Below are 21888 nucleotides of genomic sequence, written 5' to 3'. Positions count from 1 at the left end.
GTTCATTGATTCTATAAGGGATAATGATTGTTAGCAATTATTTCAATATATTCACGTAGTAACGCCTATTTTGTGTAAGTTCCATATTAATATAGATTCTAATAGGAGAGCCTTATAATTGGCCTCAAGCTTTAATATAATACTCATTACTTGTTTACCAGCTATGGAGCTCACTTTCGCAACCACAAGAATGCTAACAAATATATCTTTATCCTGTTTTGCTTAAATTCCATGACCAAACCAAGCATGAGTGTGGCATGGTACGGAAAGTCCCTCCACCCCACACTCCCAAGATGTTCTTGGAGCCTATGTATAGTTTGTACCATCTCCTCCTGCCTAACCTAAGGAGGAGCCTATCCATCTTGTGACCACCTAGGTCAGCAGAGTTATTCCTTGATTCACCCAACTTGTGACCCTCCTGACACATCAGTGCTGCTTATTTTAGCTTATGTGTCATATGTCAACGAATGAAATTCTGTATTTTACCATGCCTCTTTTGCACATTTGGGCATCAAACTCCATAAATACAAGATCTTGGAAAAGGAGGGCATCTTAGAGCAAGAGGAAGATTTGAGGTCCACTTCATTAGAGGATGGTGGATCCTTTAGCTCATATTTCTGCCTCAGTCTTTTTGATTGTAGATTGGACAGTTCTAATCCCCACAAATCTTCCCTTGAGAAAATAAACCAAACTGGCAATGAAAGGATATCCATTCCAATCCTCCAGCAAGACTGAGGATTAAGCCCTCACCTAGGCTGGAAAGTTTTGGTGATGAAGAAGGGAGGGATGGGGGAGAAAGGTATTTTTCCTGTTTTCCAATCTCTACAGGGAGGTATGATCCACTGCTTCCTTCCTTTATTCATCCCTGAATCTTGCTCCATAATGACAAGTTCCTCCCAATTATCTGAACTAAATGTCTATTGGTTTCATTTTGATGTAATTCCTTTCAGTTTATTCTTAGTAAGGGGCATTGATATTTGAAGACATAAGAAGAAAGGCTTCGCAGGAAAAGGCCAGAGCACACAGAGAATAATGGTCTCCATGAGCCAATGACCTTGGGGAAAGAATAAACCAGAGGACTTGGATTGAAATATTAACTCTGTTACCTGTGTGGCATTAGGCAAATCACAACCCCTCTGGCCATTTCCTCATTTGCAAATCGGTCTCTGAGGCCCTATGACTAATCTTTTCTTTGGCCCCTTAAGAAGGCATTTGACTATTCCTCAGTAATAGCTCTGCTTTCCTGGAAGCATATATCCCAGACAATTATCCATTTATTTCAGGATTGCCTGCTGTGTTAGAAAAACAAATCAGATGCCTGCCCACAGAATAGCTGTGAAACTTCTTGAAAGAAGCAGAGAAAGGCTTAATTTCACAGCTGACTGTTGGGAATTAACCTCTAGCACCTCTTCCCCTGAAATTAATATGTTCCTGGGCTCACCAGTCAACACGTTTTGTTTATAGAAGACTTGTTTTTCCACCTGATTTTTAAATAAATTCTTAATTTATGGAAACACAGGCTACCATTTCAGGGTAGATAGCAAGTTTTCTTCCTTTTTTTCACTGATTATTGTACAATATAGCACTGACAGATACAGTGACAGAAAAGTTAGGAAATGAGACTCGGTGAGGAAAATTGATAGAGACAGACATAATACCTCTGACAAATTGTCTGAGTATGAGCAAAAAAGGTATCCTTCCTGACAATATACAAAATTTTCCTCATGCAGGCAAAATTATCTCTATTTTCATTTATGACAGTTTACTTGGAAAATCCAAGAGAATCATCAAAGATACAGAGATAACAGCTTCAGTCAGGTAGCAGAATAAAAAGTAATTCCAAATAACCATCAGAAACATCTAGCAATTACAAAATCCAGGAGAAAGTAACAGAAAAGGAAACTATATTCAAAATAGCTACAAAATATCTGGGAATTATACAATAAATAAAAAACTTTAAAAAAAAAGCATAAAAACAAATGTTCTTTACTCATTCCTTAGATTCCCTCTCTCCTCTCCCCTCAACCATGAATACCAAAGTATGCTGATCCCCACTGGAAACTGGGATATACAGGACCTCAGGATATATAACAATGCTGCTACAGAGCGTAAAGGTCCCATTCCACGTGGTTTGAAAGATGGGGACAGTGTGTAGCTCTCCCATAAAGATCATGGGATCCTAAGAAGACTGTCCTAGGAAGATTTAGCTAGGGAATGACTCCCACCATTGGCTAGAGACACTGGAAATTCCATTTTTCCATGAATGTATTATCTGTTCTAGAACCAAACACAAAAGGTTATAAGGAAATATGAGAAGAAAAGGCAGGTAGGATATTAATAGAACCCGGGTACCAAGAACTAGGTAATTCATATTTACAATCAGGGACAATGGAAGATCTGTGTGTGTGTTGTGACTGAGATGCTAAGATGCTCCCTGGGCATTTCTCAGTAATGAAAATGCCTGAAAATCTATTGGTCCAAGGGCTAGGATGTACATTAGATGCAATAAGGTGAATAGGACAGTCTGGCCACGTTCCCAAAACAAGGCAAAAGGGGCAACGGTCAGCTCCTGCCTCTGGGAACTTCGCCAGGATTATGGGGCTAGACTTGCCAAAACTTCTTTCTTAGGCAGTAGGATCTTCAAGGGATAAACTTGATCAAGAATATCTCAAATTTAACCCTGTGTATGAGACTCAACCATAGGCAAGAGAGGATGCAAATTTGAGTTCATCACTACGTTTTCTTCCAGAAGAAGACTTGGGTGAGATATCTCTTCTTGGCAATGGCTCCACACTCTGGACATTTCTTAGTGGTCTGGAGAGGCAACAGGAAAAATTAGGCAGTTTAAGAGGATCCATTATAGCCCACCTGCCAGAAGGGAGGAATGAACAAACATCTGGGTTAAGAAACAATCAAATATTGGCTCCACCTCCCTGAGTATCCCAGGGATTCCTTCCTTAGTCTTTGTTCTATCTGTATCTTTTGCCTTTAGCTACTGAAAACCCCTGGCTAGTGGTGGTCTTCCAAATACAATGGTTATCTAGTGATTGATTATGAAACCCTGTTTCTACAAGGCTTCTGGCTAGAAGGTGGAAACAGCATATTATATAACAAGGAGCAAACCTGGAAAGAGACAGAGCATAGTATTCAGCTTGAAATATGAATGAAGGGCTGGGGGAAGGGAAAGAAAACCTCTGCCTGTCCTATACTGGCTATAGTTAGAGATTCAGCTGTTTGATGGAGACCTGGCCCTCACCAAGTGAGTCTACAATGCTAGAGGCAACAGGAATTCATTCTTTAAAATGCATACAGATTGATAAAGGCCTGCAGGTCCACATCTGGGAGAGAGCTACAGGATAACAGCTCCCCCACAGGGGAATGAGGGCCATGGGGTGGTTGCCATAATGGACCTGAGAGGAGGGCCAGAACTGTGTCCCCTGCAGAGTAACTTTATAGACACAGGAATGGGAAGAACAAAGACAAGAAGTTAAGCCAACCTTGAAATGCAATTTCCAGCATGCCTTACAGGAATGAAAGTCACAAGCATGGCACTGAAAGGGCACCACATCCTCGGCACTGCAACCAGGACAATGGAAACCTTCTGAAAGAGGGTGGGGGTGGAGAGGAGACATGGACAAAAATTTGTGCCTGACATCCAGAGCTGTGGCCATCTCAGGGGGACATTAGGAGAGCTCCTAGGGGAGCTCCATGAAGCCCTATACGGGACTTACTGCAGTTCTAAGCACGAACCACAGTGCCAGTTCCATTTCCAAGTGCCCCACCCTATACTGAGCTTCTGTTGGAGGAGAAATAAGAATGACCCTGGCCTCTTCTGTCTAAATTCATAGGCATGGGGCAATTAGAAAGCAACACAAAACAGCTTACTGAGTAAAATATAAACTCTTTGGGCAGCTGGATGGTACTGTGGATACAGTGCCAGGCCTGGAGTCAGGAAGACTGATCTTCCTGAATTCAAATCTAGCCTCAGACATTTAATAGCTGTGTGACCCTGGGCAAGTCACTTAACCCTATTTGCCTCAGTTTTCTCATCTATAAAATGAACTGGAGAAGGAAATGGCAAACCACTCCAGTATCTTTGCCAAGAAAACTCCAAATGGGGTTGTGAAGAGTTGGATACAGCTGAAACAAACAAAACAAAAAATAAACTCTTTACTTTGGCATTCAAGGCTACCTATAATATGGATTTAATGGACCTTTCTTCCTTTTTGCACTGAAAGGCACACTATATTTTACTTTCATTTCTCATTTAATGGTATATGGATACATATTGTTGTAACACTGATCCTTTTTTTTAGAAGTAGAAAAATAATATACGTACACACATGCTATATGTTATATACATACATAAATGTATAGGTTCTAATGTGAACAGTTGACAATGGTTCAGAATGTTCACAGAATTCATAATTAAACTGATTACCAATTGATTGGAGTTTCATTTTTAGCTCCAAAAAATAAACCATTATTCACTTTTATAGAACTAAAATGGTGGCAGGCATCTGACTTAACTGTGAAGTAAAATCCTAATCTTCTCTAATCTATCTCTAATAATAAAAACCTTCATCTCCTTCTAGAAACACTATTATCAGAGTACTTTCCACAAAATGAAAGAAACATAAGTTGGATCATTGTGAATTGTTTATACTCTGAAGTCAACTAGTACTAATTTTCCCCCAGCATCTTTCAACTCTAATAGTTTCGCTTGCTCTTAATGTAATTCACATGTTTGCTACTCACAGAGCTGAGCGTGTCTGGGAGATCTGCTGGGGAGCAGACTAACACATAGCAAGGAAGTTCCTGAATGCCCTCTGTTCATATTACCCATCTCCTACCTCTTTGGGAGCTCACAGGATCCTTCCATGCTTGAAATGGACATTCCTCATCACACACTTCTCCTCCTGATAAAATCCATCCCTTCCTCAGCTCCTGCCTCCCTCATGCTCCCAGAAAACAGTCCTCTCTCCCTTTTCACATTTCCCATATGTACTTCTTGTTTCTATTTATCCCACTTCTCCAAACCTTCACATTAGCATGGGAACTCTTTGGAGGTTAAAACTGTGCCTGTTCCATTTTAGTATGAAAGAAGCCCAAGGCTCAGTACAAAGTAGTTGTTTAATATGAGCCAAATTAAATACAAGAAAGTGACAAAATGTGGGGTACTGGCAGAAAGTGCTATGAATGGTCTGAAAGAGGGGAGCCCTGCACTGGCTGCAGTCACCAAGAAGGTGTCGTGAAGGAGGTAGAATGTGGGCCTTGAAGGATGGAGATGACTTGGGATGGTACAAGGCATTCAAACCCTAATAATCTCCTGAAAACCATAATCTTATTTCTATTTCCTTTTTTCTGCTTCTCAAACTTGATTCCATCCTTCAAGTTTGTGTTCAGCCCAGGGATGCCTCTGAAAGCTTGAAACACACCTTTTTAAGCTGCTACTAGATCAAGACAAATACCTTTGTCCTTTTGCAGCTGGGCAACACAAACATTATCATGGTGGCTGGAGTGAAAAGAAGTCAGAGAAGGGGCAGGAGACCTGGATTCTAATCCTGGCTCTGTCATCAAAGACTGCCTCTGTCCTCACCTGTACGATGAGGGAGTTGAGGTGATGTTTTCTAAGGTTCCTTTCCAGTTCTGACAACTTAAATTTATGAAAGCTTTTCAGCACAGGGAAAATAAGATGGTGTCATTGTCTCCATCATTCCCTAAATTATGCTATTCTTCCTATATTATACCTTCTATATGTAAGACCAAAGATCTAGAACTTGAAGGGACCACAGGGACCATCTAAGCCAATGCCCTCAATTTACATATTAGGCAACTGAGGAGGATTAAAGAAGTAAAATGACTGGCCCAAGATCACACAGGTGCTAAGAGCTGAGGTGGAATTTTAATCCAGGCCCATTTCTTCTGTCCCAGGCTGCCTGAAGGTGATGGCAAAAACTATTTTCAGTCTTTGTATCCACAGGGCTTAGCTCAGTGTCTTACACAGAACAAGGGAATGAGACAGGTCCTTTTCAACCAGATCAGCCTCAAGTCAGCAGCTTTAGACTGCTTTGCTGGGAGTCATAAGAAAACATCCTGATTTCTTCCTTGGATTCCTTCAAGGAAACATCATTATGTAATTCTGCACACCCAGAATCTGTCCTTCTCTGGGTTCCGGTGTCACTCTCACTAGACTTCACTATCATGGACCTAAGTGGGAGTTAGGGACCTCCCAAGTCAGGACAGACCCATTTGGTCTTGGAGATAAGGTCCCAATTCATTCCAGGCCAGCCTACCAGTGTTTCAGGATGTAAATTTCTATGCTTCTCACTCAATGCAATGCATACAGATCACGTATTTCAAAGTCACTAAAATTCAGCTAAATGGGAACTTGGAGAAAAAGGTCCAAGAAACAGAGCTGGCCTGAGAGTCAGCAAGACCTGGGCTCAAGGCTGGCCTCTAACACATACTAGATGTGTGACCCTGGGGAAATCACTTTCTCAGTGCTCAAGGTAAGCCTCCAAGACAGTAAGCTGAAATCTAAGAAAGTACTGCCCTCCACTGGCAAAGGGAGTTTCCTTATCTGGAAAAGTCCCAATACCAATGAAATTACAGGTCCCGTAACTATCACCATAAGCAACAAAAAGTTCAGGTTTGTCACTCACCCCATTCCAATTCAACATTAGAAGGGAGAGCAGGGATTGGGTCAGGCTCCAAGTTCATTGGTAGGCGGCTGGTACCTTCAGGAGATTTAGTTCCTGGAGATTCTGATTTTTTGAGTTTGCAGCAAAAGGAAGAGATTTTGCTTTGAACTTTGCTGGATTTCTCAGGCTCTGAGAAGTCTGTGGGACAGAGACCCTTGGTTACAAAAGGCAGGCTACAGCCCACCCTGTTGGATTCTCAGGCACTCAAGTCATAGCATATCCTAAGTTGCTGCACTTGTTTCCATAACATTCCCTCCTTGATTGCACTATCTAGATTCTTCCCTTCCTTGCTTCTCCCACACCTCCCACTCCCATACTATACATCATTTGAGTCTAGAACACTGGGTGTAGTTATCAGGAAGAAACTAGAGCAAACATGATCTTGGGGAAAAGTGTAGAGATCCCAAAATGACTCAGACAACCTTCATGTTTAGGATCTAAGTGTGTCACAGAGGAGGGAAGGAGGCAGAGTCCCTGACTGAATCATCTTTCTGTAGACAAAGTAAAGTATCTTCCTCATCTCACAGAAACCAAGCAATGTTCTGTTTTTTTTTTTTTTTTAAGCAAGTGAGATAATCATACTAAAACAGAGCCTGTAGTGGGATGTCCTGGGATCATGGTGATTAGAGAGGACAAGAGAGCCCAGCTTTATGGGGTACTTATGGAAATGGGAAAGAAGCTCATGTCCTACCCGGTTTGGAACCTGCCATCAGTGCCTGCACTTCAGTCTCTTCCTCTACTTGGGGGCGAAGGCTGGAGGCTTCTGGGCGCTTCTTCCAGGGAGATACCAGTGTCCCTTCTCTAGGGCACGTCCCTGTCAAGTCCATACACATCTGGAGAAACTGCTTCTTATGATGAGGGCGAACAAACATGGAGAACTCTGATACACAGAAGAATGAGGAATGAGAAGTGGAACTGGTCCCTTTGCCCCCCTCCCCGCCTCTCCATCCTGGGATTATCCTGTCACCTGCTGCTCCAAGGCCAGATTTAGAACTCGCAGCTTGGCCTCTGAGTTGCCTTGGCTGTATCCTGACAGATTTGTCCCCCTCTATATGGTCTCGAGCCCTCTGAAAACAGAGAACTTCTCATTTCTCTCCAGTTTGAGAGGCAAAGAAAAAACTCTGTGAATGGGATAAGAACAGAGTTTGTTGCTAAGTGTGGCATTGGGAGGGAGTCATGGTCTCTATATAATAGCAATAGCCCATGAGAAGGCAGAGGACTGGGGATCTCTGGAGCTGGAATCTCACCCTAGTTTTGCTTTAAGATTTTCCACTTCATTTCTGGGAGCTCCTGGAAACTATCCTACTGATTTTAGGGGTTCAGCCATAGGGACTGGCAGAGAACTTTACTAGATCTCATGCCTCTTTGCAGAAAGGCAGCTAAACAGCTGGCCAAGACCAAGAAGTCTATGGAGCCAGGTTACTGTGTCTGTCCAGACTGGGTTTTTAAGGTTGTTTCCAAGGTCAAGGTGGCACACAACACTTGCTTTGTAGAAGAGGCAAATCCTCAGGTTTCTCAGTGGTGAGGGCAGCAATCACAGACACCATTGCTTCATAGTTGTCATCTTTCTTATAAGCAGAGAGGGCTGTAGAGAACTGGCTGTAACAGCTTGGACCAAGGGATTTCTTGACATCTGCAAGATAGGCTGTGATAGCAGCATGTCCCTTCTTCTCCTCTGGGGCTTTTGGCTCCTTTTCAGTTGTGATGCTCAAGACACATGGGTGATTTTCTCCTAATGGAGAAGAAAGGCAACATTAAGAAGACTGTTTTTGTAAACAGATCACTTCTCAGCTATGGCCCACAGAGTGGGCTGGGGAAGCAGCAGGAAAGATGAAGTACTGTTCTGGTCCCACACAAGCACACAAGCAAGTTTTCTGACCAAATAACTATCTCAAAATAAATAAATAAATAAATAAACCCACCTCAGTCTGAAAAAAAGAAAATCCAATTTAAACAGAGCCAGAAGCAATCAAATATAGTGGAATAGTGTTTTATTTTATAAACCTAAGGATTCTTATTACTACTGGGGTAAGGACTTGCTATTTGACAAAAATCTTCAAAACAATTTGACAGAAATTATGTTTAGACTAACATATCACACCTTACAATATAGTAAGTGCCAAATGGATACATGACCTAGATATCAAAGGTCATATCACAAGCAAAAAGTTTTTGATCAAACAGAGAATAAAGAAAATCATAGGAAAGAAAATTATGATTATATAAACTTGAAAAGTTTTTATAAAAGTTACTGCAATTAGAGTTAGAAAGAAAACAATTGGGGAAAATTTTTGCAATAAATTACATCTATGATATGTGTGTATGTATGCATGTATGTATATGTGTATGAGACATTACCCAATAGATAAATAGTCAAAGGATGTGAACAGGCAGTTCTCAAAAGAAACATAAGCTTTTAACAATCATATGAAAAAAAATGCTCCTAATCCCTAAGATGACTCTTAGGTTCCACCTTATACCCCTATCAATGGCAAAGATGACAAAAATAGAAAATGACAATTGTTGGAAGAGCTGCAGGACAAGAACACTATATACATAAATTGTTGGGGAAGCTGTGAAGTAATTTTAGAAATGATTCAGCAAACTTGGAACTAGACCCAATAAGTCATTCAACTATGTATATCCTCTGTCCCAGTGACAATAGCACTAAACTGAAACTCCAGAGAGATCACAGAAAGAGGGTAAAGACCCATCCAAAAATATTTACAGCCTCTTGTAGTAGCAAAAAACTGGAGATAAAGTGGTTACCCAGAAAGTAGTGAATGGATGAATGGTTTTAAATGTAATGGAATATTATTGCACTAAACGAAATGACAAAAGGAAAGATTCAGAGAAATTTGAAAGGGTTTATATGAACTAAAGCAGAGTAAAATGAGCAGAACCAGGAGAACAATTTACACAATAACTACAACACTGTCAAGGAAAACAACAGTGAAAGACTTCAGAATTCTAATCAATGAGAGAAACGCAAATTAAAACAACTCTGAGGTATCACCTCACACCTATCAGATTGGTTAAGATGATAGAAAAGGAAAATGACAAATGCCGGAGGGGATGTGGAAAAATAGAGACACTAATACACTGTTGGTGGAGTTGTGAACTGGTCACTCTGGGGAATAATTTGGAACAAATTAAATTAAATTAAAAAATTAAATTAACCCTCAAAGGGTTATAAAATTCCATACCTATTGACATAGTAATACAACTACTAGATCTGCATCCCAGAGAGATCAAAGAAAAAGGGAAAGGACCTCTACACACAAAAATATTTACAGCAACTCTTTTTGTGGTGGCAAAGAAATGAAAACTGAGATGTCCAACTGGGGAATGGCTGAACAAGTTTTGGTATATAATTGTGATGGAATACTATTGTGCTATAAAAAACACAATTAGGATAGTTTCAGAAAAACCTTAGAAGAGAATATGAACTGATGCTGAGTGAAGTGAGCAGAACCAGAAGATCACTGTACAAAGTAATAGCAATATTGTAACAATGATCAACTAACTCTAAAAAGACTTAGCAACTTTGATTAATACAGTGATCTATGAAAATTGTAAAGGACTCATGGAAAAAATATTATCTATCTCCAGAGGGTGAATTGATAAACTCTGAATGCAGACTGAAATGCACTTTTTTTGGGGAGGGATGGGGGGCACAGACATGGCTCCTAGGGCAGCGAGGTGGTGTAGTGGACAGAGCACCAGGCCAGAGTCAGGAGGACAGAGTTTAAATCTTGCCTCAGACACTTACTAGCTGTCTGACCCTGGGAAAATCACTTAACTTCAATCATACCCCCCATCAAAAAAAAAAAAAGGCAGAAAGAAACATGGCTCATAGGAAAATATGTTTTGCATGATTTTCCATGAATAATTTATGAGATTTTGGTTGCTTTCTCAAGGGATAGGAGAGGAGCTGGAGGACAAGAGAACTCTAATAAATACAACTCTGGATGACTGATAGTGAATAACACTTTCCCACCTTTTGGCAGAGGTGATGGACTAGAGAAGTCAAATGAGACAAATATTTTGAGATACGTATGGACTTGTTTTATTCAACTTGTTTCAGGGAGGAGCTTTTATTTTAGGGAGGAGACTAGAGAGAGAGGTACAAGGGGAAGTGTGTGGGAATAGTGATACCAATAAAAAAAAGAAAAAAAAATAACATCAATGAAACATCTTAAAAATATACAGGAGAGCAGAATAAAGTTCAAAAGGGGACTCAGAGAAGAAGGTGAATAAAATAAATTTAGTATATACTTAAAAAAAAAACTACAATAACAATCCTGTTTATGTTCATATAATTCATATAAGGAAATGTTCATATTTGCCAAATGTTCATAGTAATGAAAGAAAAAAATGAATCAGCCTCTGAAAATAGCCTTTTAAGGCCTAAAGTGTCATAAGAAAGATAGATTTAACTTTTTGCTAAAGATATAGCATACATTCTTTCTAAATATCCATTACTGGCACCATTCTCTTTCCTATTAAGAATTTAAAAAGGTAAAACAGTGAAAGATTTGCTTTGAACATTCTGAAGAGTTTAGTCACTATTGTGTCTATTTCCTCATTTCTCTGTTGAACCAAGGATGGAGTTCATGGGAAAAAGCCTAGATAAAAGTCAGGGTACCTTGGGTGGTGATCTCAGATACCAGGTGGGTTCTGCCCTGGTTCACATGAATGTCTGAGTTCAGCTGTTGGGCCACACCCTCTGAGAAGGTCACTTTCATCTCATTCTGCTTCTTCTCTGTAAAGAAAACCATGTGTGAAAACAACTGTGGACGTCCCACCTATAGCTCATCAGGAAAAGCATAGTCAATCATATAAAGTCACGTCTTCTCCTCCTTTTACATCACACTGAACAGGGCCCGCCAGGGGACTGAACACACTAAATAAAACACATTAGGGTGGGCAAGGGAACACACAACTATGATGGAGCCCACCCGCTCCTAACATTAAAGCAACAGAGAAAAGAGAAGGTTTTGGTCTGCTCTTTCTCTAGGAGCCTTTGGTCTCTGCAAAGCAGAGTTGACTGAGGTACCAGCAGACATCTGGGAGATGGCATGAGAATTCCCAGTCAAATCTTCACCTTTAAAAAGCTTGCCCTAAGTGCCACCAGCTTTCTATGACTGAACTCCCCCCAGGAGTTGATCAAAATCCCTCTTGAATTTGTTTTATTGAATTTCAGTCCATACCATTTCCTGAAGAATCTAGTTCCTTAGTCTACTCTGTTATACAAAATGGAACCTTCTTTTTGCTTGCCCCCAACCAGCCCCTGCCAAATGTGTATGGGGAAGGGAAGTGGTGATCCCCTGATTTTAATATCCAAGACCTGGATTCCAGGAAGGAAATCCATGTCTTCTAACCCCAAGCCTCCCTCCACCAAGAGCTTTACTGTGGTTCTTTAAATGCCTCTCATCCTTATCCCAAACTCTCATGTACCTCATTCTTGGGCTCACTGACATTATAATCTGTATTTATTTTCAAAGAACTAAGGCCGTTAAGGCATTCCTCCTAGTTGCAGCTTGAGTTATTTGGCCACTCCTGGGAACTTCACAGGTGAGGTCCACAGAAGGAACACTTTACAAAATTCAGCGTCATGATGTGGACACTCCCTCAGGCCTGGGAGCCCTAGCAGGGATGGTGGTCCCAATAGCAAAACATAAGTGCTTTTTTTTACTCTAAACCCCCAACACCCACTGAGATAAGTAATAGTTCAAGGAAAGACTAGCCTTTAAAGGAAATCTGCTCAACTGGCAGAATCCAAGTGGTTACTATAGAAAAAAAAAGGTGTCTGAAAGAAATGGAAAGAAAGTTCAAATAAGGAGAAAAGGGAAATCCACAAAGTAGGCAGAACAGGTGTAAAATCAGAAAGGACTTTGTAAGGCCCTGATAAGGGCCTCTAAAGTCAATGAAAAGGATCTTAAAAATACAGGCCAGCTTGAAGACGGTGGGGCCAATGGAGTGCTCTTGAATGGAGGAAGAGAAATGAGAAAGAAATCTTTTAAAATGTCTTTATTTAAGGGGTGGCTGGGTGGCAAAGTGAATAGAGTACTGGCCCTGGAGACAGGAGGTCCTGAGTTCAAATAAGGCCAAAGACACTTAACACAAAAACTTAGCCGTGTGACCTTGGACAAGTCACTTAACCCCAATTGCCTCCTCCCCACCCCCCTCAAAAAAAGCAAAAAAAATAAATAAATAAAACAAAATGTCTTTATTTAGGACATTATTAGGGAGATGCCTACTTCAAAATTGTTCCCTAAAATGAACTGATTGAGGATACTAGGGAAAAGGTATTCAATACTCAGGAGGATATGAGCCAAGTAGAAAACTTAACTGTAGAAAGATAACCAGGATCTAAATTAATGCTAAATTAAGGTTGAAACTGGGGACCTACTGATCAAGATGGGTGGTCTATTCTTTGCAATAGTCTAGAAAGTGGTAGGTTAATGATGTCACTACAAAAGAAAAGAGGTGTAGAAAAAGATAACCATGGGCAAGAGGGTAAAGGGCTCTAAAGGGGTAGGAGTACAGGGCAATACAGATCAGTAAGCCTTATTTCCATACTGTACAAGTTGGTAGAAAATATGAAAATGTAGCATATATACCAAAACATTCCTAGAAGTACTTTATAGCAGTACAGGAAAAGAAGATGTCCATGGACTTGGGAATGGCTAAACAAACCATGGCACATGGATGTAAAGGTAATGGAATTTTATTTGCCTTAAGAAATGGTGGAATAAGAATAATTCAGAAAAGTTTAAGACTTACATGAACTTGTATAGTCAAGTAAAACCAGAAAAACAACATAGATGACTGTAACAATGTAAATGAAATGAACAAAAACAAAAACACTCTCAAAACTGAATACTGTACCAACTACGAGGATCAAATTTGAACCCAAATAAAAGACAAGAACATACACGCTTCCTTTCCTTTGTAAGAGGCGAGGAATATGGGTATGGAATATTGCATTTCCTGTCAATCATGTGATGCTTTATAGTTAATTTTGCAAAACTATCTTTCCTTCTTTGTATTTTATTATTTGTAACAAAAAATGGTTCTCCGAGCAGAGGAAGGGGGAGGCATATTAGGTGGAAATGAATAGTAGTTATTAAGCACAATGTGCTAGGGGGCAGCTAGGTGGCACACTGGATAGAGCACTAGGCTTAGAATCAGGAACACTCATTCTCGTGAATTTAAATCCAGCCACAGACACTTACTAGCTGTATGACCCTGGACAAATCACTTAAATCTGCTTGTCTCAGTTTTTCATGTGTAAAACAAGCTGGAGAAGGAAATGGCAAACCAATCCAAGTATCTTTGCCAAGAAAACCCCAAATGGGGTCATGAAGAGTAGTGAAAATGACTCAACAACAACAATACAACATGCTAAACACTGCCCTAAACATTGGGGATACAAACAGAAAAAGTAAGACAGTCCCTGCTGTCTAGGAGGTTAACAGTCTAATATGGAGAGACAACACCCAAAGAAAGTTCAGCAGATGGGGCGACTAGGTGGCACAGTGATCAGAGCACCAGCCCTGGAGTCAGGTGGACCTGAGTTCAAATCTGAACTCAGACACTTAATACAAAAACCAGCCCTATAACCTTGGGCAAGTCACTTAACCCCAATTACCCTATCTTCCCCCCTCCAAAAAGTCAAAAATATAAATAAAATTAAAAAAAAAAAAGTTCAGCAAAAGGAATGGCACTGAAGTACTGAGGGGGCATCAGCTGGCAGGGGTCTGCCAGGTCTGGAAGTAAGAGAGATGGTAAAGCCTGGAGGACAGCAGGAAGCCCAGGGCTCATCCTTCTCATCGGAGGACAGAGTTAGTGCTTCCCATCTCATCTGAGCCACATGAGGAGTGGAGTGGTTCTGATGGGTTCTGGGGCAGCCCTGCGGGGAGAAGGGATAAAGAGAGGCGGAGGGGAGGGAGACAATGACCACAAGAAGTGCCAGGTCTGGCTACAGAATGAATGCTAACGTAGAAAATAAAAAAAAGATACCAATTACAAATTTTAAATAAAATAAATACAGACAACAAGCATTTATTAAGTGCCTTCCATGTGCCTTCCTGTGCTAAGCTCTGGGGAAAGGCAAAATGACTTCTGCTTGGGAAAACCATGTTTGATATTTACTAGCGCTTCAGAGGAAGTCAGCAGGCACTTGGCAAAGGAGAACTAGTAAATGTTGTCAATGTGTGGGTAGTCTTCCACAAAAAGCCGCTGACGAGGCTCTACCAAAGGCTACTAAAGAAACTAAGTCTCTGGAACCATAGTTGAGGGGGAGACTCATTATTTGCACTTACTGAGACCTAGCTGTAATGGTAAGAAGTAACAAAAAACATGAACAAATCTGTGAGAGAGGGCTGAGAAATGGCAGGTGAATTTTACATAGACAAAATACATTTAGGGATAAAAAAAAAAAATCTGTATTGCACATAAAAAATGAGGGCCTGTGAACTTATGGATGCTATGTTAGAAAGAACACCAGAATTGAAATCTGGAGAGCCTTGGTAAATGCTAGCTCTCAGAATAAACTCCACAAACATTCACTAAAAACTATCTCTGCTCAAGGAGCTTGGGAAGATAACATGTAGAGAGATGTTAAGAGGCAGCTGTAAGGACAGAAAACAGTTCAGACACAGTTTCTGCAATAACAAAGAGGCAGGGGAAGGAATGTTTATGTAAGGAAGGGCAAATAAACAAGTAGGAGAATTTGGTTGGAAGGCAGAGAATATAAAAGGGAGTAAGGTGCAGCTATCCCAAAGAGGTAGGCTGAGGTCGGACGGGGGAAGATGACGACACCTGATTTGGACATGTTGGGTTTGAAATGCCTATGGCATATTCAGGTGGAAAGCTGTTGATGCAAGAATATTGTTTAAGAGTACTGATTTGGGAGGCCTTTCCACAGAGATAAGGGTATCTAGGAGAGCTGATGAGTTTGTTAAGACAATGGGCCAGAGGGCCAGGGATCCAGAACTGGAAGGCACTAAGGCCATCTCATCCAACTGCCTCATTTTACAGGAAAAGAAACTGAGGCCCATAGAGGTAAGTGACTTGTCCTATGTTACATAGGGAATGAGCAGTAGAGATAGCCTTTGAACCAAGATCTTCTGACTCTAGAGTCATTTTTCATGCTAAATAAAAGACGGTCCAAGTCAAGCCTTTTGGGGATAATCATGGATAAAGAGCTGGACACGAATGATCATGATCCAGAAAAGGGGAATGAATCTGATTATTCAGAAAGGTAAAAGGACAATATGGAAAGGCCGGTACAGAACAGTGGAGAAGAGTATGGGATTTACAGTTGGAGAACTTGATTCTGTGAGTGATAACCGTTATTAGTGTTCTTGTTGAGTAGGAAATAATCACTGTATATGGTGTATAAGAATGCTGCCCCGACACACTGCTAAGGCCCCAACAAGGAGCTTGGGCAGCTTCAAGGTGGGTCCTTGAATCAAATCGAAATCATCATTTTCCCCTTCCAAGGCAAAAACTCTGCTAAGGTTACCGCTGAAATTTCATAGGCAGCTTTGGTCACTAAACTTTAAAAAGGGGTAATTCAAAGAACTAGAATGATTTGAGATGGGACAGATTTATGAACTATGGTCAGAGAGGGCAGCATGTGGTGCATAGAGTTGGCCTCAGAGGCAGGGTGACCTGAATGTAGGTCTTGCCTGTGACATAAACTGGCTGTATGAACCTGGGCGAGTCACTTAACTAACTCTCAGTGTCCCAGGCAACTGTCTAAGACTCTAAGTTGCCAAAGAGTTGTCAGATTTGTTTGTACTGGTAAGAATTTCCTCACAGGGAGCTCTTAACTATGATGAAATCTCAGAACCAGATTGAAAAAGAGCCATAAGTAGCTACCATGACAAATTGTTAACTTCAAAGATGATACCTATGTCGTTCCATGGGATCCCTCCTTGGCACATGGAGTAGGATGGACCTTACCTAGTGTGGTAAATGTATGCTCCAGAGTTCAAGGGCTAAGAATAACTGCCATGAGGAGGGCTGCTTCTTTCACCTTTGGAAGGCATTTTCAACTCAAGTACCAGGGAATATGTCACCTATTCCCACCCCATCTCCGCCCTGACTGGCGCAACTCAAGGTTCAAATGCCCTTGTTTGAGGCAATGGGGCTAGGGCACTATTTTTTCTTTTTGGAGGGCAATTGGGGTTAAGTGACTTGCCCAAGGTCACATGGGCTAGTTTTTGTGTTAAGTGTCTGAGGCCAGATTTGAACTCAGGTCCTCCTGACTCCAGGGCTGGTGCTCTATTCACTGTACCAACTAGCCGCCCCTGCTAGGGCACTTATTCTACTTGCTGCCTAATCTGCTCCTCCTTCCCCCTCCCCCATCTAATCCACTGCCAAGGTTTATCCTACACCTCCAGGGTGACCCTCAAACATTTGTGAGCCTATCATCCTTCCAAAGAGGAAGCATGGCTATTTGGTGTTCCTGACATACATTTGCCTTAAACAGGACAATGAGTAACTGTCACTACCAAAAAGGGGGCATAAACTTTTCCAACTTTAAAAAGCAAAGGGATCATCATCTTCCCAAATTAGAATAAGGGAAGGAGCATTAAAGAGGAAAGTCACAGGAGGCTGAGGATCCTTTCTCTGCAGACTCCAGAAAGTGGGAGCCACTGATAAGCAGACGTGGGGCAAGGAACCATCAATCAGGAAATTATGAAGGACTAGGTTTGAATCCCACCTCAGACAAGGTAGACTGATCTTGGATTAGGCACTTAAATTCTCAAACTCCATTTTCTCACCTGTAAAGTAGCTAAAGTAGGGCAGTTAGATGGCACAGAGGATAAAGCACTGGGCCTGGAGTCAGGAAGACCTGAGTTCAAATCCAGCCTCAGACACTTAATAGCTATGTGACCCTAGGCATGTCAACTTAACCCTGTTTGCCTCAATTTCCTCATCTGGAAAATAAGCTAGAGGAGGAGGTGGCAAACCACTCCAGTATCTTTGCCAAGAAAACCCCAAATGGGGTCACAAAGAGTCAGAAATGACTGAAGCGAATGAACAACAATAAGAACACTTGTAGCATCATCTCACAGGGTTGGTGGGGATCAAATGAGAATGTATGTAAAGCCCTTTGTAAACTGAGAATCAGGCCTTGGAGCTGGAAGAGACTTGAGGTCATTTCGTCCAACTGCCTTATTTTACAGATGAAAAAACTGAGGCCCAAACAAATGAAGTAATTTGCCCAAGACCATATAAGCAGCAATTAGGAGCGAGAGAATTTGAGCCTACATTGTGTGGCTCCGAATCCAGGCTTTTTACTACACCCCAGTTAGCACCATCATCATCATCATTACCACCACCACTAGATCCTCTTGATTGTCTAGAGCCCAAAAACAGATGAATTGCCTGAGACAGGGCTGTTTGTGCCCCCATTGTCAGTAAGGCATCTCCTCCCTGACCTTCGGCCTCAGGGCTGCACCAAGTCTTTTGGGCTGCTCACCATCTGGGTCCTGGGCCAGCTGCTCTCTCTTCTCACGGGGCAGGCTATGCTCAGGTTTGTAACCACAGCTCTGCCCAGTCAGCTTGAGGCATGCTTCTTCAAATGGTTTCTTGTGGTGTGGCCGGACAAACTGGTAAAATCCTGTCCAAAAAAAGAGGCAATAGAGACAGCAAGTAGTCACCATGTGGAAACTGATCCCTGAATTAAAGGCACCGATACAACTTCAATACAGTATGAAAGACTAAGTTAGGTTTCTGAAGGAACACAAATAATTGGGAAAAGTCACAAGACTCTACTTCATTGGAAAGTTTTGACACTACTGGCCAACCATTTGGCTTAGATTAGTTTGAGTAGAATTCTGTGGGTTGTCTGAACAGAGACTTAGATGGTCTTAGAAGAGCTAGCTGCATTATCAAAGGACAATATTTAATTAGGGGGAAATAACAAGCAGGCCAACATGGCAGGGCAGAACATTCTCAGAGCTAAGAAGTATGTTCCTGTTCAAATAAATATGCTAGTGAGGACAATGGAAGGCAAAAGTTCTGTTAATGTTCAATTTTCTTTGGGATTTTCCAGCCCAGAAACATTTCTAGGAAACAGTAACTCCCCCTGCCTTCGGTGTACTTTTCTCATTTGTTTACTATTTGCTGAATAACTAAATTGTCTGAGAACTAAGTAGAGCAGTGTCACTATCTCAGCCTAGTCTCTCTCTCTCTCTGTCACATACATTCTCTTTCTGTTTCTCCCTCACCACCACATAGTCTAACAGGCCTTCTCTGTGCCTCAAACATCATCAGCACTACCATTTTGTTTTTCTCCAGCTGATAGCAGGTATGGATTCTAGCTCCAAAAACAAATCAGTAACTAAGTCTTTTTTTTTTTTAAAGCAATTGGGGTTAAGTAACTTGCTCAAGGTTACACGGCCAGTTATTATTTCTGGGTGTGGTGCTGAGTATCTGAGCCCGGATTTGATCCAGGTCATCCCGACACTGGAGCCGGTGCTCTTACTCACTGAGCCACCTGGCCGCCCCAGTAACTAAGTCTTAATGAAGTTGGTAACACTTTGCCTCCCCAGGAATAATATATATTTAATTGGAATAAATGTAAGATCTGATATTTTGGTTCAAAATCACCTTTGCAAATCTAAGGTGGGAGGGATATATGGCTATACTGTGATTCTTCAGAAAAAGACCTGGAGGGTTATAGTAGATTATAAACTCACTATAAATCCAGAGTATGATCTGGAAGCCCAGGAAGCTAATGGGCTCTTTGTGTCCAACTCAGTGTCCAAGATGAGGGGTGTAAGAGAGGTCTGCTGTATTCAGTTTTGGTGTCACAGTTTAACAAGACCAACAATAAACTAGAAATTCCAGAAGAAAGCAAGCATGGTAATGAAGGAACCTGAGATCAGGATACAGGAATATCGGATGAAGTCTCCAGAATATTTAACTGAAGAAAAGAAGACTGGGAGGGGCAGGATATTTTTCTTCAGGCATCTGATGGATTGTCAAGTGCAAGTGGAATCAGACTTGCTCTCCCTGGTTGCAGAGAGCAGGACTAAGAACAATGGGTAGAAATCACAAAAGATACCTTAACTGATTTAAGCTCAATCTGAGAAAACTTGCTCAAAATGATGACCATCCACGCTAAATGAGTTGCCTTGGGAGCTAATAAGATGCTCCCTCCCTGGAGATCGAACAAAAGGCTAAATGGCCACTTGTCAGGTAAATTGTCAAAGAAATTCCTTTTCATGTATGGGTTGGACTAGATGTTCTCTGAAGTCCCTTCTAACCTGGATTCTGTGATTCTATGAATCTGGATTGGGGCAAAATATAAAATTGCCATGTGCTACCCACAGCCCTGTTGGGCTTCACTCATGGTGTTCATCAAAGAACACGTGGGGTTGTCAAAAGGGACTGATGGACAAGCATGGGAGAAGGATAGGGACAGAACTACGGTACCTTGGAGCAAATGGTGCTTCCTTGGGTCTTCTGCAAAGAGTGTGCTAACGTGAGCCATCATGGAATGGAAGTCATCCATCTGCTTATATTGCTGCAAGGTTCTGGTGAAGAGGTCAAAGTTGGCCTGGCTCAGGGACTCTTTCACTGATAACATAAATAGCCTGGCTTTGCCTGCCTGCTCCACAGGGACAGATTCTTTCTTATCCTAGAAGAGAAACAAAGGCATAAAGATCTAGAAATTCCCACTATTCCTGGATGAGGAGCTCAAAGCTCGACAGATTCTACATTAAGCATTCTTTAAGGATAATTTTCCGTGCATTTACTGGGGTAGGAGAAGGGGCAAGGAGAGAGGAGGTGGTGAGGCACTGAGCTTAGTATCAGTAAAAATTAGTGCAGGAAGACTTTTGCAATCATTATAATGATGGGAAAACTGAAGAGATTAGTGAGTTGACTTTTCCTGAGGTCACATAGTGTTAGGAGATTAAATCAGCATAGTCCAAATTCCTAATTCAGAGCTCATTCAAACTACAATACCTAGAGAGAACTGTAAAAAGATATAATTTATTCAAGTTTTGGAAACAAAAACCAATCCCAAAACATACTTATAAGGAAAAAGTAAAAAACTTTCTTTTTTTTCATCAAAAGTTGTGGCTGGGGCCAAGAGTAATAGCAATGCCAACTAAGCTTTAGACAGAGTTTGGATGTATAGACTACAAGGGAAATCAGAAAGGTAGGAATGAATAGGGCAAAAAGGAAAAATGTTCTTGGGGAACTTACATCACACAAAAGGATGGGCTAATGAAGGCATCCCGGAAATGGATTTCAGGGAAGCCTAACACAGTAGAAGTTTAGGTGCAGAAAATTAGTTAGCTTGTTTTTTAAAGTTAATTTTATTCTTAAGTTTTCAACATTCACTTCCATAAGTTTTAAATTTTCTCCACCTTCCTTCCCTCCTCCCTCCCTAAGACGGCCTGTAATCTGATATAGGCTCTACACAGACATTCCTATTAAACATATCTTCACATTAGTCATGTTGTACAGAAGAATTATAACGAATGGGAGAAACCATGAGAAAGAAAAAAACAAAACAAAAAAGAAAACAGCCTGCTTCACTCTGCATTCAGATTCCATAGTTCTTTTTCTGGATGTGGATGGCATTTTCCAGAAAGAATAGTTTTGGGGCAGCTAGGTGAATAGAGTGAATAGAGCACTGGCTCTGGAGTCAGTAGGACCTGAGTTCAAATCCAGCCTCAGACATCTGACACTTAACTAGTTGTCTGAACTGGGCGAGTCACTTTTTAAACAAAGGAAACTATACTTTCTGCAGCCTAAACTACCTACTAAGTGTTAGTTTTCCCTGAAATTTCATCCTTTAGCGCCAGAAAAAGAACTGAATACAGATTAAAGCAAAATTTTTTTCACTTTATTTTTCTTGTTTTATCTTTTTTTTGCTTGTTTTACAGTATGGTTAACATGAAAATGTTTTCCATGATTTCACCTTTACGATTAATATCCCATTTTTTCCTTTTAAAATGGGTGGAAGCATTTGATTACTGTCTCCAGGAAGGGAGAGATGAGGGAGTAAGGCACAGAATTTAAATAAAGTATTCAGAATGCTGGAGAGGGGTGGGAGAAAGAGAGAGAGAATTCAGAACTCAACATTTGAAAAAAAAAAAGAATGTTAAAAATAAATGTTTTAAAAATTAAAATTTAAAAAAGT

At 41.0% G+C, this 21888-nt stretch overlaps 1 protein-coding gene across 6 annotated transcripts in view; it reads right to left on the bottom strand.

The window, feature by feature from the left end:
* Positions 1-1526: 1526 nt before the first annotated feature.
* Positions 1527-21888, bottom strand: part of RTEL1 (regulator of telomere elongation helicase 1) — a 107588-nt gene continuing 87226 nt past the window's right edge. For 2 of the 6 annotated variants that reach the window (XM_069072621.1, XM_069072620.1), the window contains exons 29-36: positions 20169-20373; positions 18208-18348; positions 11353-11469; positions 8191-8436; positions 7396-7584; positions 6666-6842; positions 3498-3601; positions 1527-2814 (exon numbers count right to left, since the gene is read on the bottom strand). In XM_069072621.1, coding sequence (XP_068928722.1) covers positions 2734-2814; positions 3498-3601; positions 6666-6842; positions 7396-7584; positions 8191-8436; positions 11353-11469; positions 18208-18348; positions 20169-20373 — 1260 coding nt within the window. In that variant the 3' untranslated portion in view covers positions 1527-2733. Of the gene's footprint in view, positions 2869-3497; positions 3602-6665; positions 6843-7395; positions 7585-8190; positions 8437-11352; positions 11470-18207; positions 18349-20168; positions 20374-21888 lie in introns of all 6 variants that reach the window. The other 4 variants (XM_069072619.1, XM_069072622.1, XM_069072625.1 and 1 more) reach the window with 4 other exon arrangements.

The sequence above is a fragment of the Petaurus breviceps genome, unplaced genomic scaffold (genome assembly GCF_028583685.1).
Source record: "Petaurus breviceps papuanus isolate PSGF00001 unplaced genomic scaffold, PetGlider_PUasm1.0 90847, whole genome shotgun sequence".
NCBI classification, from domain to species: Eukaryota; Metazoa; Chordata; class Mammalia; order Diprotodontia; family Petauridae; genus Petaurus; species Petaurus breviceps.
Note: the sequence above shows the minus strand (reverse complement) of the source record. Positions and strands in the feature narration are given on the sequence as shown.